Raw genomic sequence first — 13,682 nt, 5'->3', positions numbered from 1 at the left:
CGGAATTGTGATTTTTTTTTTTTTTTTTTTTTTAGAGATTTATTACGTCACTGCCAGAGGTTTTTAGTGACGGGGGTTTTACGCAAAGCCTACAGCACGCGATTGCCCAAATGGTCAGTGGTCACCCATCTGGATACGAACCGCGCACAACGTTGCTCACCTAAAGTGATCCATGGGCAACTGGTGCTTTTATCGCGCTGTCGCCACTGGCAATCCACGTGTCAAATTGATTTCAATACAGTAGATTTAATACAGTGTTTTTTGTATTTGTTTGTATTCATTTGTTTATCTCTTCTTGGAAGGTACGAAAATAACTTGAGAAGAGTTTATGTGTGCAGTTTACTTCTTTTTTTTTTAAGAGGTTTGACAGAGGGAACTGTAACTGCTATGGTCTTATCGTCCCGAAATCGAAGAGAGTTATTAGGTACCTATCTACATTCTTACACATGTAAATATAAAAATAAATAAATTAGATAAGAAAAAATAGGTAGGTAGGTACCTATTTTAAGCTGACTCAACCCGAAGGTGCTGGGTTCGAATCCCGGGCAGGGCGGAGATTTTCTAACCAGACTTTTCCGTTCTTGGATAAGCATGGATGTAAAAGAATGTGCCTTGAAGTAATGCGAAAGCGGTACCGAGGTACTTACAATCTTTTTTTTTATTATTATATAATATAGGTATATATATTTTTTTATCTATTAAGCTACTACATACATAGTCCTCATGGTTGACGCCGTCAATTGATGTCGACTGAAACCGTACACTGTCTTGACAACATAGATTCACCCCGTCGATCGACGGCGTCGACCATGTGGATAAATAAAAATGCGTGTATGAAAATTATTATCAAGAAATTCCTTTTTTCCAGTGAGTTAGAAGAGGTGCTCCTAGTTCTCTCACTGAGTCAAGTCACAGATCTTCTGACTCATCTGAGTTCCCTATTGGACTCTTCACATCATCGCTGTGAGTTGGTTATCCGAGTGGCAGTATTCTTGGTCCGAATCCATCACGGGCCATTGACCGCTAGTAAGGAGTTACTACCTGTACTACAACGATTGGAACAACTAGCATCGCGACGAGTTGAAGAGATTCGGGTGAGTACTGAGTACATTTCAAATTGGCGTTAAATCTTCGAGTCGATATGTGTAAAGAGTGTGTGAGTTATAAAAATGAACTACTCTTTTCAGTGAACTACTCAGTGAGTGAGTCAGATCCCAAAACATGTTACTCGCTCTTTAAGTTTTAGTAAACTTAGTGGGTGGTATCACGCAATATCTTGTGAACACGAAAATATATCGAAGAAAATATGTGTAAGATCTGAAAAAAAAAAAAAAAACGTAGAATTGAGCAATTAAAAAAAAAGTATCACTGTTAACGGAAGACCCCCCCTTATTTTCAGACCCTGACTTTGATTTTTTTTTTTTTTTTTTAGTTGTCCCTTGCCTCCGTTCCGGAAAAATTTTGCAAAATAATAATAATACTTGGTTTACATGAACATATTGCGAAATGCAAAGTTGTAAAGGATAAACCAGACAGCACGGGTTCGCATCCCACCCGAAGCACGAAATAGACTGTAATGTCAATTTTCTCTTCTTTCATCCTACAGGACGTGGTGGGTTACAATCTGCATACAATGTACTTTCTCCAGAGAGAACTGGAGGAGAAGGAAAGCGTACAGATGTTTCTCGATGCCACTTTGGAGAAACGAACCAAGGACAAGAAGAAACGGAAGCGAGAGAACGCTAAGAAAACCGCCATTATTTCACTGTAGAGGGGTTTTTGTAATTATTAAACCTAATTGGTTACTTTCCTTCCTATAGGATAAGAAAAGTAAAAAAGCTCGCTCCAGTCGGGATTTGAACCCACGACCCATTCTTGGTTTGAACTGTATTTTGACTAAAAATCTTCTGAAAATTGTCTCTCCTGTATTTAATGAGCTAGTGATACATATATTATGATTAAATAAATTGTTGATTTTTTATGCCAATAAATTAAATATGATTTATTTATTTTTATTTTATTTTTAATCCCGCTTTTTAAGCTGCTATAGTTAGGTGCTTTTTTTTTTTCAATTTTACCATACCCGATTTCTCTGACTATTGGTCTGATTTTGACGAACCTTGACATGTTTAGCACATAAAGGCAATTTGCCCATTAAAATGTCGGGTCCAACTGACCTTCGGTTCGGAGGCCCCGTGTTGACCCTCTTTCTAAGTGAGTTCTAGTTACTTTGTTCGTAACACCAATGCATATTCGGGACAAAGGTTGAAAATTTTCAGCAAAAAAATCATGAGTGTGCAGAAATTCGTGATAATTGAAACAAATGAAAACGCACATTTAGAAGTAATAGCTACCTACTCGTGTTATTGATGTTATACAGGGTGTAGTTACTCGTGTTATTGTTGTTATACAGGGTCTTCCTATTTCCCCAGGTCTACAACTTCATGCTGAAATTTTATTAATAGGTATTGACTCCCGCGTAAGCGAAGACTTAGAAAGCGTCAAAGAGGCATTATAACATGAAGATTGTAGACTTGCAATTTGATTTGAAAGTGGTATGACCACATAATAATGGAGCTCCAAACGCCTCTGACGTTAAACTTGTCTAGTGGTTACCTTCCACTTGAGAGTCTGTACATTGCTCCAATCTTGGTAACTCCACACATTTATTGGACAAAAAACTCTCTCTAAGAAAAACTTTTCAAGCCTCACGCAAAGGTAACGTACCTCTCGTCAGATTGTTCTTCCTAACCTGACGCTGTATAAGTGTATATGGTAAGTATATAATATATAATATGAGTCACTTCGTAGAATAGACCCAACAAAAACAAAAATTGCTAAAAACGACGACAATAAAATCCTTTCATCTCGTCCAAAATGAGTTCTTGGTACACTTCATTTCATTAAAATTAAATCTCTGTCTTCTCCCTTTGTTTGCCTAGATCCTTCAACAGTTTTATCCCTAGTACCCAAATGATAAGAAAGAAAGGTTTTCTTTATTTCAGCATGATGCACAGATGTAATTGATAAGAGATGAAAGAAAATAGAAAGAGACACTGCTACATTGTGAACCTTTGCAGGTTTTGGTCAGTACTCTGTGTGCAATCATACTGACAATACCGACTGAGTTTTTCATAAAATTACACAGTTGTTTATTATTTTTATTCGCACTTTAAGGTTTTGTTTCATTATAAATAGTAACTAAATTAAATTTATTACCTATGTAATACACACAGTTGTTTATTATTTTTATTCGCACTTTAAGGTTTTGTTTCATTATAAATAGTAACTAAATTAAATTTATTACCTATGTAATACCTACGTATAAAGTATCGAAATTCCTGTTAGACCGTTCGTAGACACCTGGAGCAGAATTTTTAATTCAGTGTCAGTATTGTGATTTTGATAGCAGCATGAATCTGCTCAGCGTATCTCCATATATTACTAATAACCTTTTGATATCCATGCTGGCCGCTACAGCTGTGGCCATATCTGTAATAGGTTACCGGCAGTTGCATCACTCACGAGATATAAACAGCGTCAGTCCGAATGTCACCTCTAAAATCTTGACCACAGACAATTATTCTGAAATTATCTTTACTACAAACAATAATTCTGAAAGTACTGTCGTCATGAGTACTCTGAATAGTCTGTTGTCTGAAAATGGTATGACCACATAATAATGGAGCTCCAAACGCCTCTGACGTTAAACTTGTCTAGTGGTTACCTTCCACTTGAGAGTCTGTACATTGCTCCAATCTTGGTAACTCCACACATTTATTGGACAAAAAACTCTCTCTAAGAAAAACTTTTCAAGCCTCACGCAAAGGTAACGTACCTCTCGTCAGATTGTTCTTCCTAACCTGACGCTGTATAAGTGTATATGGTAAGTATATAACTTTCAAGCCTCACGCAAAGGTAACGTACCTCTCGTCAGATTGTTCTTCCTAACCTGACGCTGTATAAGTGTATATGGTAAGTATATAATATATAATATGAGTCACTTCGTAGAATAGACCCAACAAAAACAAAAATTGCTAAAAACGACGACAATAAAATCCTTTCATCTCGTCCAAAATGAGTTCTTGGTACACTTCATTTCATTAAAATTAAATCTCTGTCTTCTCCCTTTGTTTGTCTAGATCCTTCAACAGTTTTATCCCTAGTACCCAAATGATAAGAAAGAAAGGTTTTCTTTATTTCAGCATGATGCACAGATGTAATTGATAAGAGATGAAAGAAAATAGAAAGAGACACTGCTACATTGTGAACCTTTGCAGGTTTTGGTCAGTACTCTGTGTGCAATCATACTGACAATACCGACTGAGTTTTTCATAAAATTACACAGTTGTTTATTATTTTTATTCGCACTTTAAGGTTTTGTTTCATTATAAATAGTAACTAAATTAAATTTATTACCTATGTAATACCTACGTATAAAGTATCGAAATTCCTGTTAGACCGTTCGTAGACACCTGGAGCAGAATTTTTAATTCAGTGTCAGTATTGTGATTTTGATAGCAGCATGAATCTGCTCAGCGTATCTCCATATATTACTAATAACCTTTTGATATCCATGCTGGCCGCTACAGCTGTGGCCATATCTGTAATAGGTTACCGGCAGTTGCATCACTCACGAGATATAAACAGCGTCAGTCCGAATGTCACCTCTAAAATCTTGACCACAGACAATTATTCTGAAATTATCTTTACTACAAACAATAATTCTGAAAGTACTGTCGTCATGAGTACTCTGAATAGTCTGTTGTCTGAAAATACCACAACAAACAGTCCCGAATCTGAAAGTACTACGACAAATAATCCAGAATCTGAAAGTACTACAACCAGTAGTCCCGAATCTGAAAGTACTACAACCAGTAGTCTCGTATCTGAAAGTACTACAACCAGTAGTCCAGAATCTGAAAGTACTACAACCAGTAGTCCCGAATCTGAAAGTACTACAACCAGTAGTCTCGTATCTGAAAGTACTACAACCAGTAGTCCAGAATCTGAAAGTACTACAACCAGTAGTCCCGAATCTGAAAGTACTACAACCAGTAGTCTCGTATCTGAAAGTACTACAACCAGTAGTCCAGAATCTGAAAGTACTACAACCATTAGTCCCGTATCTGAAAGTACTACAACCAGTAGTCCCGTATCTGAAAGTACTACAACCATTAGTCCCGAATCTGAAAGTACTACAACTAGTAGTCCCGCATCTGAAAGTACTACAACCAATAATCCCAAATCGGAAAGTACTACAACCAATAATCCCGCATCTGAAAGTATTACAAGCAGTAGTCCCGCATCTGAAAGTACTACAACCAGTAGTCCCGCATCTGAAAGTACCACAACCAGTAGTCCCGCATCTGAAAGTACTACAACCAGTAGTCCCGCATCTGAAAGTACTACAACTAGTAGTCCCGAATCTGAAAGTACCACAACCAGTAGTCCCGCATCTGAAAGTACTACAATTGAGGTAAGTAGTTCTCAAAGTACTTAATTGTTTGTTTTCCTGTGCCTGTGACCTATTTTTTTAAGGGGGCTGTGAGGGGGCAACCTTTTCTAACTACCAAGGTCGTATTCACCAAGTTTTATGCCACCTCGCATTTTTCGACAAGATTTCATCGAGCACACATGTGTCCTCACGACCTCTTTTGTTATTTTCCTATGCTATGCTTTCCAGGAACAGGGAGTGTCACCACATTCCGAGAAGCTGTCTGCAAACGAGGATCCAGAAGAATTTCCTAACGAAGACGTGTTTGAGCACACGTTCGCCGAAATCCCCAACATTGACCACTCGAACCAAACTGATGAGGCGATACCAGAAACTTTCGACGCTAGAGAGGAATGGCCCCAGTGTAAAGACGTCATTGGCAAAGTCTGGGATCAGGGTGCTTGCCAGTCGTGCTGGGTAAGTCATCAACCTCGAACTGCAGGGCTAAAGGGCCTTTTCAGTTTCATAAAATATGGACAAGGCCAAGAACGAACTTTATCTGTTTGGGATAAAGTTCGCCCCGGGTGGGATTAGATCCCACGACCTAGCGATTACAAAGCAGACGATATGTCGAAAATAATGCTATAATTAATTGAAAAACAAGGCCGATAAAACATTAGATAAATAATCGCTATATGTATACTAGTATACCTAAATATTCAAATGCTACGTCAAGATAAAGACTTCTTCCCAAAATCATATTATTTGAAGGCAGGCACACTTCCTTTCAAGTCAGGCTAATTTGAACACCATTGAACAGCTCCTTGGAATGTCGGTTTCCTTTGGTTTCGCAGGCAATCTCGGCAGCATCTGTCATGTCAGATCGGATCTGTATTCAATCAAAGGGTCAAGTAAAGCCCATACTCTCGCCTCAACATCTGATTTGCTCGTGTACTAATTGTACCAGGATGCATACTAAGACTCCCATGTCTATGTGTATGGGAGGAGACAGTGCGGCAGCTTGGATGTATTGGATCAACGCTGGCTTGGTCGATGGAGGTGATTATGGGACTCATGACGTAAGTATGGGAGTATTGAGGCGATTACAGGACTAATGGCACATCCGACTTTTACGGATGGTTATACCATTTGTTAAATATTTATTTGATGAGAGAATTGTTCTGAAAAACCAAAAAATGGAAACTTATAAATAAATAATAATAATAATGACGTAAGTATATGGGAGTTCCTACCTCAAGAGATACATAGAAGGTATAGGGCATGCGGCAAGTGTGATGGGGTCGAGTAACCCTGAGGTTAACAATTTTGAAAAAGTAATACGTAATACACATAAAGTATAACTTAGGTACTTGTAGTGCTATGTTAATATTGTTTCAGAATGACAAAAAGGTATACAAATGTTTGGACCCACCATTGGGAACAATACATCGTCTGAAACAATAAATCTTTTTGAGAGAAAAAAGCCTGTATTCTTCTGTGAATGGCTTGTTTTTTTCAACAAAATATAATAATGATGAATCGTTATTAAATATGAATCAAATTAGGTAGTAAAGCTTAAAAAAAGTCAAGTGTTTTTTTTTTTTTTTTTTAATTTTTAATTGATTTATTTTTTGTTCCCTCACCAGGTCTCTACTCCTGTGAAGGCAGCATAAATCCACGTTACATTCATTCTGTGAAAATCATAGGCTGGGGCAAATCAAGTCAAAACGAACCCTACTGGCTGTGCACGAATTCCTACAACCAGGGGTGGGGAGAACAAGGACTGTTCAAAATAAGGCGCGGGGTTAACATGTGCTCGATAGAGGACAGCGTTATGGCAGGAGAGGCTAAACTGGAAGGAATCCAACTCACGACCCCCGGGTCGAGTAGTGAACCACCGACCACCAAAGAACAATCCTGGTTTGGTAAATAATCCCGGGTTGAGTAGTGAACTGTCGCGTCGAACACCCTGGCACAAATCATGGCTTGAAAAAATAGTCTAGATACCTAGCGGGTGTAGACACGTAATGATGGATTCGAACTTATACGATCATTACCACGTTAGATTATCTCGGGACCGCGGTTATTCCTGGGACCTGGATTAAACTGGACATTATAATAATCGATCGATCCTCGAATAATGTCAATCCCAAAACAATCCGACTTGGTAACGCTCAGCCTGAGGCCAGCCACTCACTATCAGGTAAACCTGACAGGTACACCATATCAGGTCCGCCTGATACCTGATAGTGGGTGGCTGGCCTCAAGTTCTTTTATTATATTTTCCCTTTTATAAGGGGTCCGGTATAGCAGATACAAAAAGACATCTTTTCTTTATTCTGCTATCGCCATTCGGCGAAAGCTAAAGCCGCTACAACAACAACAACAACCTCTTATACTGTCCTCTTCCATTCTAATACATTTCTTTCAACACTAATAATGCTACCCACTGATTGCTTCTCACTTAAAAGTAGACACTCGATAGCCCGAGTCAAAAATCCAAACTCAGCCAAGGGGTCCGAGTCAGCATTTTCCAGTCAGTTTTATTTTGCCATTCGGCCCCTGTTAGCCCTTTTTCCCGTAAATCCTTTCTTACGAAATATGTACATATTCCCCTACCTCTCATTCTCACTCTGTGAACTTTTTTCCCTCAATTTTCTTTCCTGCTTTAGTAAGGCACAGGCCTTACGTTGCGTAGGGGAATAACAATAGAATGATCGTAGACATAATTACCGACATACTACAATACTACATAGTAGTTAAAGAGACATAGATAAGGCAGAGGGAAAAAATGTACATGCTGAATTGTTCAAAAGTAAAACAAACGTAGGTGATTTATTTGTAAAAAGTGTAAATACATATTTCGAGTTTCATAACTCAACTCAAGCTCTCTTGGTTGTAATGTTTTTAAGGTTTCATTGAATATTGGTCTAAAAATCATGAAATTAATAATCGCTGGAGTCAAGAGGATTTTCAAGATCATCTAAACATTTTTTTTTTTTTACCGATATACATACATTCAGAGATTTGTTCCTTTTCAAAAGAAGCAAGAATTATTGAACAACTCTCATAAAGTCATAACTAATGCCAGCATACAACATATCTATCCTATCTGTTAGTGATTAAAAGAAAACAAGTTTGTACCTTCTATTACATTAAGGAGGTTTTTAAAAATTTAAAAATTTTTTTTTTTTTTTTTTTTTTTTTTTTTTTTTTTTCACCGATATACATACATTCAAAGATTTGTTCCTTTTCAAAAGAAGCAAGAATTATTAAACAACTCTCATAAAGTCATAACTAATGCCAGCATACAACGGATCTATCCTATCTGTTAGTGATTAAAAGAAAACAAGTTTGTACCTTCTATTACATTAAGGAGCAGAGTTTCGATCAGGAGCTACAAAAATATGAGAGCTACTTAGTGTACGAGTATGTACTCATATATTTATGTATTTACATCACGACTAAGGCCAGCCACACACGCTCAGACCGTCTAAGCGTGTGTGGCTCAGTGTTGTCAGATGGCTTCAATGAAATTATACTAGATTCGTGCTAAAATTATACTAAATCTAGTATAAATTATACTGATCTGTCAACACTGGAGTGGCTAGCCTTACATGACTTGAACTCGTGTGTCCTCTTCATATCAATCTACCATTGTACCTAGAATACCTAGATTATTGTTATTAATAGAACAGTTGCGCTTACTTGGGTGATGTTTCAAAGTCATAGAGCAGGAAAAATGAGGACCAACGGAATTTTTCTTTTTCTCCTACGACTTCTAGATCCCGAGATAAATCGATTTAAAAAATACCGGTAAATCGTGAACTTTGACGTCATGGCATACGCTCTCGTACACCATGACGTCACATCAAATGTCCCGAGGAAAGCTCCCTCGCAGGCAACACATTAATGTGCTTGTGCGCATACGTTTCTGCGCATTTTTTTCTGCTCCTTTGCCAGCGCGCTTGCATACTGGCGCTACCTAGAAGTCTGTCTACTGTCTGAAGTCTGACGTCACACATCTTTGAACTCTTTCATTAGAACGGAAAATAAAAATTGAATTTTCGACCTTTTACAGTTATTTTTTGAAATTTTGATCTCAGATTTGGATTTTTCACAACTTTTTACGTAATCGACTATTTATTAATAATTTTTACCGGTTTGCAACTGCTCCATTACTTATGTTTGTAGACAAACAAATACAACATACCTCCAGTATACTTCGTCTGAAACAATAAATCTTTTTGAGAGAAAAAAGCCTGTATTCTTCTGTGAATGGCTTGTTTTTTTCAACAAAATATAATAATGATTAATCGTTATTAAATATGAATCAAATTAGGCAATAATTTCGGCAATAATTAAATTAGCTAACAAGGACAAAAAAAATCTTTGGAGAGTATCAGGAAACATTGAGTGTTAGTGAAGGAGAAAACATAGTATCTGTGTAAGTTGATTTTTATTTGCACAATATATATATTTTCATGTTTCTGTGGAAATTTTCTTCAGTTGAGTTCTTTGTTCTTAGTGGTCGGTTTACAATACATCACATAATCACATGAATTATATGAGTGTAACTTCTATGGCATGTATTTACATCAAATTAGGCAATAATTTCGCCCTTTGCTTGTAATTTTTGTGTCCTTCATGTATTCATTTTAAACAATAAAGAGTTAATAATAATAATAATAATAACAACCACACGCAACGTTAGGTACTAAACTTCAGTGATTCATCCATCAGTCTAATTCTACTTGTATTCCTTTCTTTCTTTTTTTCTTTACTATCATTCTTTTATCGTACATGATTTCGTGATGTAGGTTTTTTTTTTTCAATTTATTCTAGGTACCTAGGTACATATTTTGGTTAATTTCTTTATTACATAACTAATCAGCAAAATCTATGCTTTTCCTTTTCAGACTTGCTTGCCCTACCTGTCTAGACCTTGCAATCACAATCCTCAGAAACCGGCTAATAATGGCATAGAATCCTGTACTCTCAATATCGATCAAGAGGCGTACACTTGTCCCAGCAAATGTGTTAACTCAAACAAGTCGTTCGGTGAAGAGAAGAAATACTTTGGTAAGAAATTTTATTTATGAGGTCCTTATTCGAATCCCAACTGTATCGAAAAATTAAATACAAAACTAATAAATTATTTTAAAAAATAATTATTTAGGTGAGAATGTTCATGACATAAAAATTAAAAGACACTTCAATTTCAGAGCTTTTAGAATAAACAGTATTGTGTCACAGGCTATGATATACAAGTATAATTTATTTATTTATTTCCAGGTTCCAAAGTGTATTATGTGAACAACAGCACGACTGACATTCAAAAAGAAATCATGCAACATGGACCAGTACAGGCGAAATTTTATTTCCACGATGGAAGATTCCGGATTTATTCTACAGGTGAGTAGCCGGAGGCGTTCTCTACCACCTAACCTTTAGAAAAAAAAAAAAAAAAAAAAAAAAAAAAAAAAAAAAAAAAAAAAAAAAAATCCACAATAAAAATCAACTTGTACCTCAGTACTCAGATTTAAAGTATAAAATAAAATCAGACTCATAAATTTAAGAGAAAAAAAGAATTACAATAATAAGCCAAAAAATCACATGTCTACAAGGTACAGTAACTATACAAAAATTTATAATAAAAAAGTAAAGAATGGGAGCTAATACAAATGTTTTGTAATTAAAAGAAATTATTTAAAATTCATAAAATTATATATTATGTATCCTAACCATTTTGAGATTATGACTATCAAGGATAAAACAACAGATCAATGCAATAAATGACAAAGCATGTCCAAAATGGGGTGGCTTAGATATGGAGTAAATTAGTGCCAGGAACTACTGACCACATGAAAGATTCATGTGGTGCAAGCTATTCATTGCACATCATTGATGCACAGATTATTGTAAATGGTAAAGCATAATTACAATCCATCAATAGCAAGAAGTTTACAAACAGTTTGTTCTTCTTGGGTCTAGTTTAGATTTTCTTCAGGGTGTTACCACACCTAGCATCAATATAGTCCAGGTATTCTTTCCCAATTAAAATAAATGTGACACTACTGCTCAGGCCAGCCAGAACTGCCAGGAATTTATTGTGTGCCAAAAATTTCCTCATCATTGCCCAGATAAGGACCGACCCAAAGCTGAACAGCAGAGATCCATAGGCACTGGAAAACAAAATGGATAATGGTTTTAAAAAAAACCTGCTCATGTTTGGAATAGTGCTGAATTCCAAGCTACATGAAAATGAATCAATCAAGTCTTACCTGAACATGACTTGTAGTTGTTGAGGTGCTCCTTGCAAGTGTTTTCGACCATGAATGTAAAGCCCAGATCCAATAACAGATGTGAAAAGGAAAACATTGGCAACATCATGCTTGGGAATTATTCTGAAAATCAGATTAGACATTATGCATAATGTCACCGGAGCTACCCAGTAACTTGCAAATTAAACAATAGATTCACATAATATTGATGTCAGCAGTTCTGGGAGCTCTTGGATGTATGGATGTGACAATAATCATTGTTCAAATTGGTTTTCTTATACATTTTATTAATGAAAACGCATGTCTGGGGTACAGGTATAACCATAGATAGGTAAGTAACAAAGTAATAAGTCTTTTCAATATGTACAGAACATTCTCCTCATCTTGGGTAAGAATAATTGATTAATATCCTAGGTATTAAATATGATAACAAAAGGTTGATCAAGCTATTGGTTAAATTCATAATTGTTAGAGCTTCTCCATGTTCTAAAGTCCAAAGTCACCTGAGTTTATCATACTATCGTAAATATATTCCGAGTGTAGAACATGTCAGAATCATTTAATGGAACAAACCATCTGTCTGGTTACTAGTAGGTCATGCTTGGGAATTATTCTGAAAATCAGATTAGACATTATGCATAATGTCACCGGAGCTACCCAGTAACTTGCAAATTAAACAATAGTTTCACATAATATTGATGTCAGCAGTTCTGGGAGCTCTCGGATGTATGGATGTGACAATAATCATTGTTCAAATTGGTTTTCTTATACATTTTATTAATGAATACGCATGTCTGGGGTACAGGTATAACCATAGATAGGTAAGTAACAAAGTAATAAGTCTTTTCAATATGTACAGAACATTCTCCTCATCTTGGGTAAGAATAATTGATTAATATCCTAGGTATTAAATATGATAACAAAAGGTTGATCAAGCTATTGGTTAAATTCATAATTGTTAGAGCTTCTCCATGTTCTATAGTCCAAAGTCACCTGAGTTTATCATACTATCGTAAATATTTTCCGAGTGTAGAACATGTCAGAATCATTTAATGGAACAAACCATCTGTCTGGTTACTAGTAGGTAGCTAGCTAGCCCGTTAACATACCTGTACATAAGACTAGGGTGCATCACATTGACAGAGAGAAGTGCATAGTTGGTTGCACCATAGATGGGTGCATAGTAGTACATTACATTCTGTTGATTGAATGGTTTGATGCTTTTCTTTATTGTATCCAAGAAATTTCCTGACTGATCTTTAGCCATACTTTGACGAAACAAATGATATGAAACACTTAAACACCTTTTCAATAGCTTTTATATCAAAAATCAAAAGAAGAAAGAACAAAGTTTTAAATTTTTTGGGATTAGCATTAGCAGGATTAGTCATTTCTTTTCTCATCTCAAATTCTCAAAAAAAAGTCCTCTTGGAACTTGGCCACTTCTCTTCCACACACCAGCAACTTTTTTCTTCTCTATAAACTTTGCACATTGCATATCTATATTATTATCAGTTGAATTCAAGGCGCAACGTAAATCAATCCACCGTTGCTTCAATCGCCAGCCAAGTTAGGAAGTTAGCTTGGTAGGTAGCTCGTCTGCTTTGTGAGCGCTAGACCACGGGTTCGATTCCCGCCTGGGGTGAATTTTATCCTGGACGGATAAGTTCGTTCTCGGAACGGCTGGCTTTCAGCTTCCTATCCTTTCTTTTCTCTTTGATTTAGGGATGATAAGATCTCAGCAGTTACAGTTTTCCCTCTATCAAACCTCTTCAGAAAATAATAATAATAATAATAATAATAATAATAATAAATAAATAAAAAATAAAGGGAGGTTCTTTGTAGAATGTGGACCCAAAGTGTCTTTGGGCCAAAACTCAAGAAATGTACGGTCGAACCCGTTATTCAGGGTCATTTATGGTAGATATTATTTATGTTAGGTATGTATATATTGTATAATC

At 36.2% G+C, this 13,682-nt stretch overlaps 4 protein-coding genes and 1 long non-coding RNA gene across 7 annotated transcripts in view; 3 read left to right on the top strand and 2 right to left on the bottom strand.

Annotated features, from left to right (window-relative positions):
* LOC103509185 (WD repeat-containing protein 3) overlaps positions 1-2,005 on the top strand; it is a 25,844-nt gene extending 23,839 nt beyond the window's left edge. Inside the window, exons 20-21 of the mRNA XM_026823575.1 lie at positions 869-1,094; positions 1,607-2,005. Of these exons, the coding sequence (XP_026679376.1) occupies positions 869-1,094; positions 1,607-1,771 (391 nt within the window). The 3' untranslated portion in view covers positions 1,772-2,005. The remainder of the gene's footprint in view (positions 1-868; positions 1,095-1,606) is intronic.
* A 1,239-nt stretch (positions 2,006-3,244) lies between these two features.
* Positions 3,245-10,886, top strand: LOC103509177 (uncharacterized protein DDB_G0271670). 3 transcript variants are annotated; one of them, XM_026823567.1, is made up of 6 exons: positions 3,245-3,595; positions 4,708-5,479; positions 5,687-5,914; positions 6,292-6,516; positions 10,357-10,519; positions 10,733-10,886. In XM_026823567.1, exons 1-6 carry the CDS (start codon positions 3,414-3,416, stop codon positions 10,858-10,860), a joined length of 1,698 nt encoding a protein of 565 aa, XP_026679368.1. In that variant the 5' UTR covers positions 3,245-3,413; the 3' UTR covers positions 10,861-10,886. The 3 variants fall into 3 exon arrangements, with proteins under 3 accessions (XP_026679368.1, XP_017299558.1, XP_008471994.1); XM_017444069.2 differs by lacking the exon at positions 3,245-3,595 and having other exon boundaries at positions 4,010-5,345; positions 5,466-5,479; XM_008473772.3 differs by lacking the exon at positions 3,245-3,595 and having other exon boundaries at positions 4,011-5,479.
* The window catches only part of LOC103509182 (cytochrome c oxidase assembly protein COX18, mitochondrial), a 10,716-nt gene continuing 4,860 nt past the window's right edge, over positions 7,827-13,682 (bottom strand). Inside the window, exon 7 of the mRNA XM_017444070.2 lies at positions 7,827-7,937. The gene's annotated coding sequence lies outside the window, so the exon portion shown is untranslated. The remainder of the gene's footprint in view (positions 7,938-13,682) is intronic.
* Positions 7,954-8,970, top strand: LOC113467409. Its single transcript, XR_003391496.1, has 2 exons — positions 7,954-8,600; positions 8,817-8,970. It is a non-coding gene; the product is annotated as an uncharacterized LOC113467409 (long non-coding RNA).
* Positions 11,050-13,122, bottom strand: LOC103509172. Its single transcript, XM_008473766.3, has 3 exons — positions 12,831-13,122; positions 11,722-11,844; positions 11,050-11,622 (listed from the first exon to the last, which is right to left on the bottom strand). The coding sequence occupies exons 1-3, from the start codon at positions 12,986-12,988 to the stop codon at positions 11,433-11,435; spliced, it is 471 nt and encodes a 156-aa protein (XP_008471988.1). The 5' UTR covers positions 12,989-13,122; the 3' UTR covers positions 11,050-11,432.

Source organism: Diaphorina citri, unplaced genomic scaffold (genome assembly GCF_000475195.1).
Source record: "Diaphorina citri unplaced genomic scaffold, Diaci psyllid genome assembly version 1.1 scaffold472, whole genome shotgun sequence".
NCBI classification, from domain to species: Eukaryota; Metazoa; Arthropoda; class Insecta; order Hemiptera; family Psyllidae; genus Diaphorina; species Diaphorina citri.
Note: the sequence above shows the minus strand (reverse complement) of the source record. Positions and strands in the feature narration are given on the sequence as shown.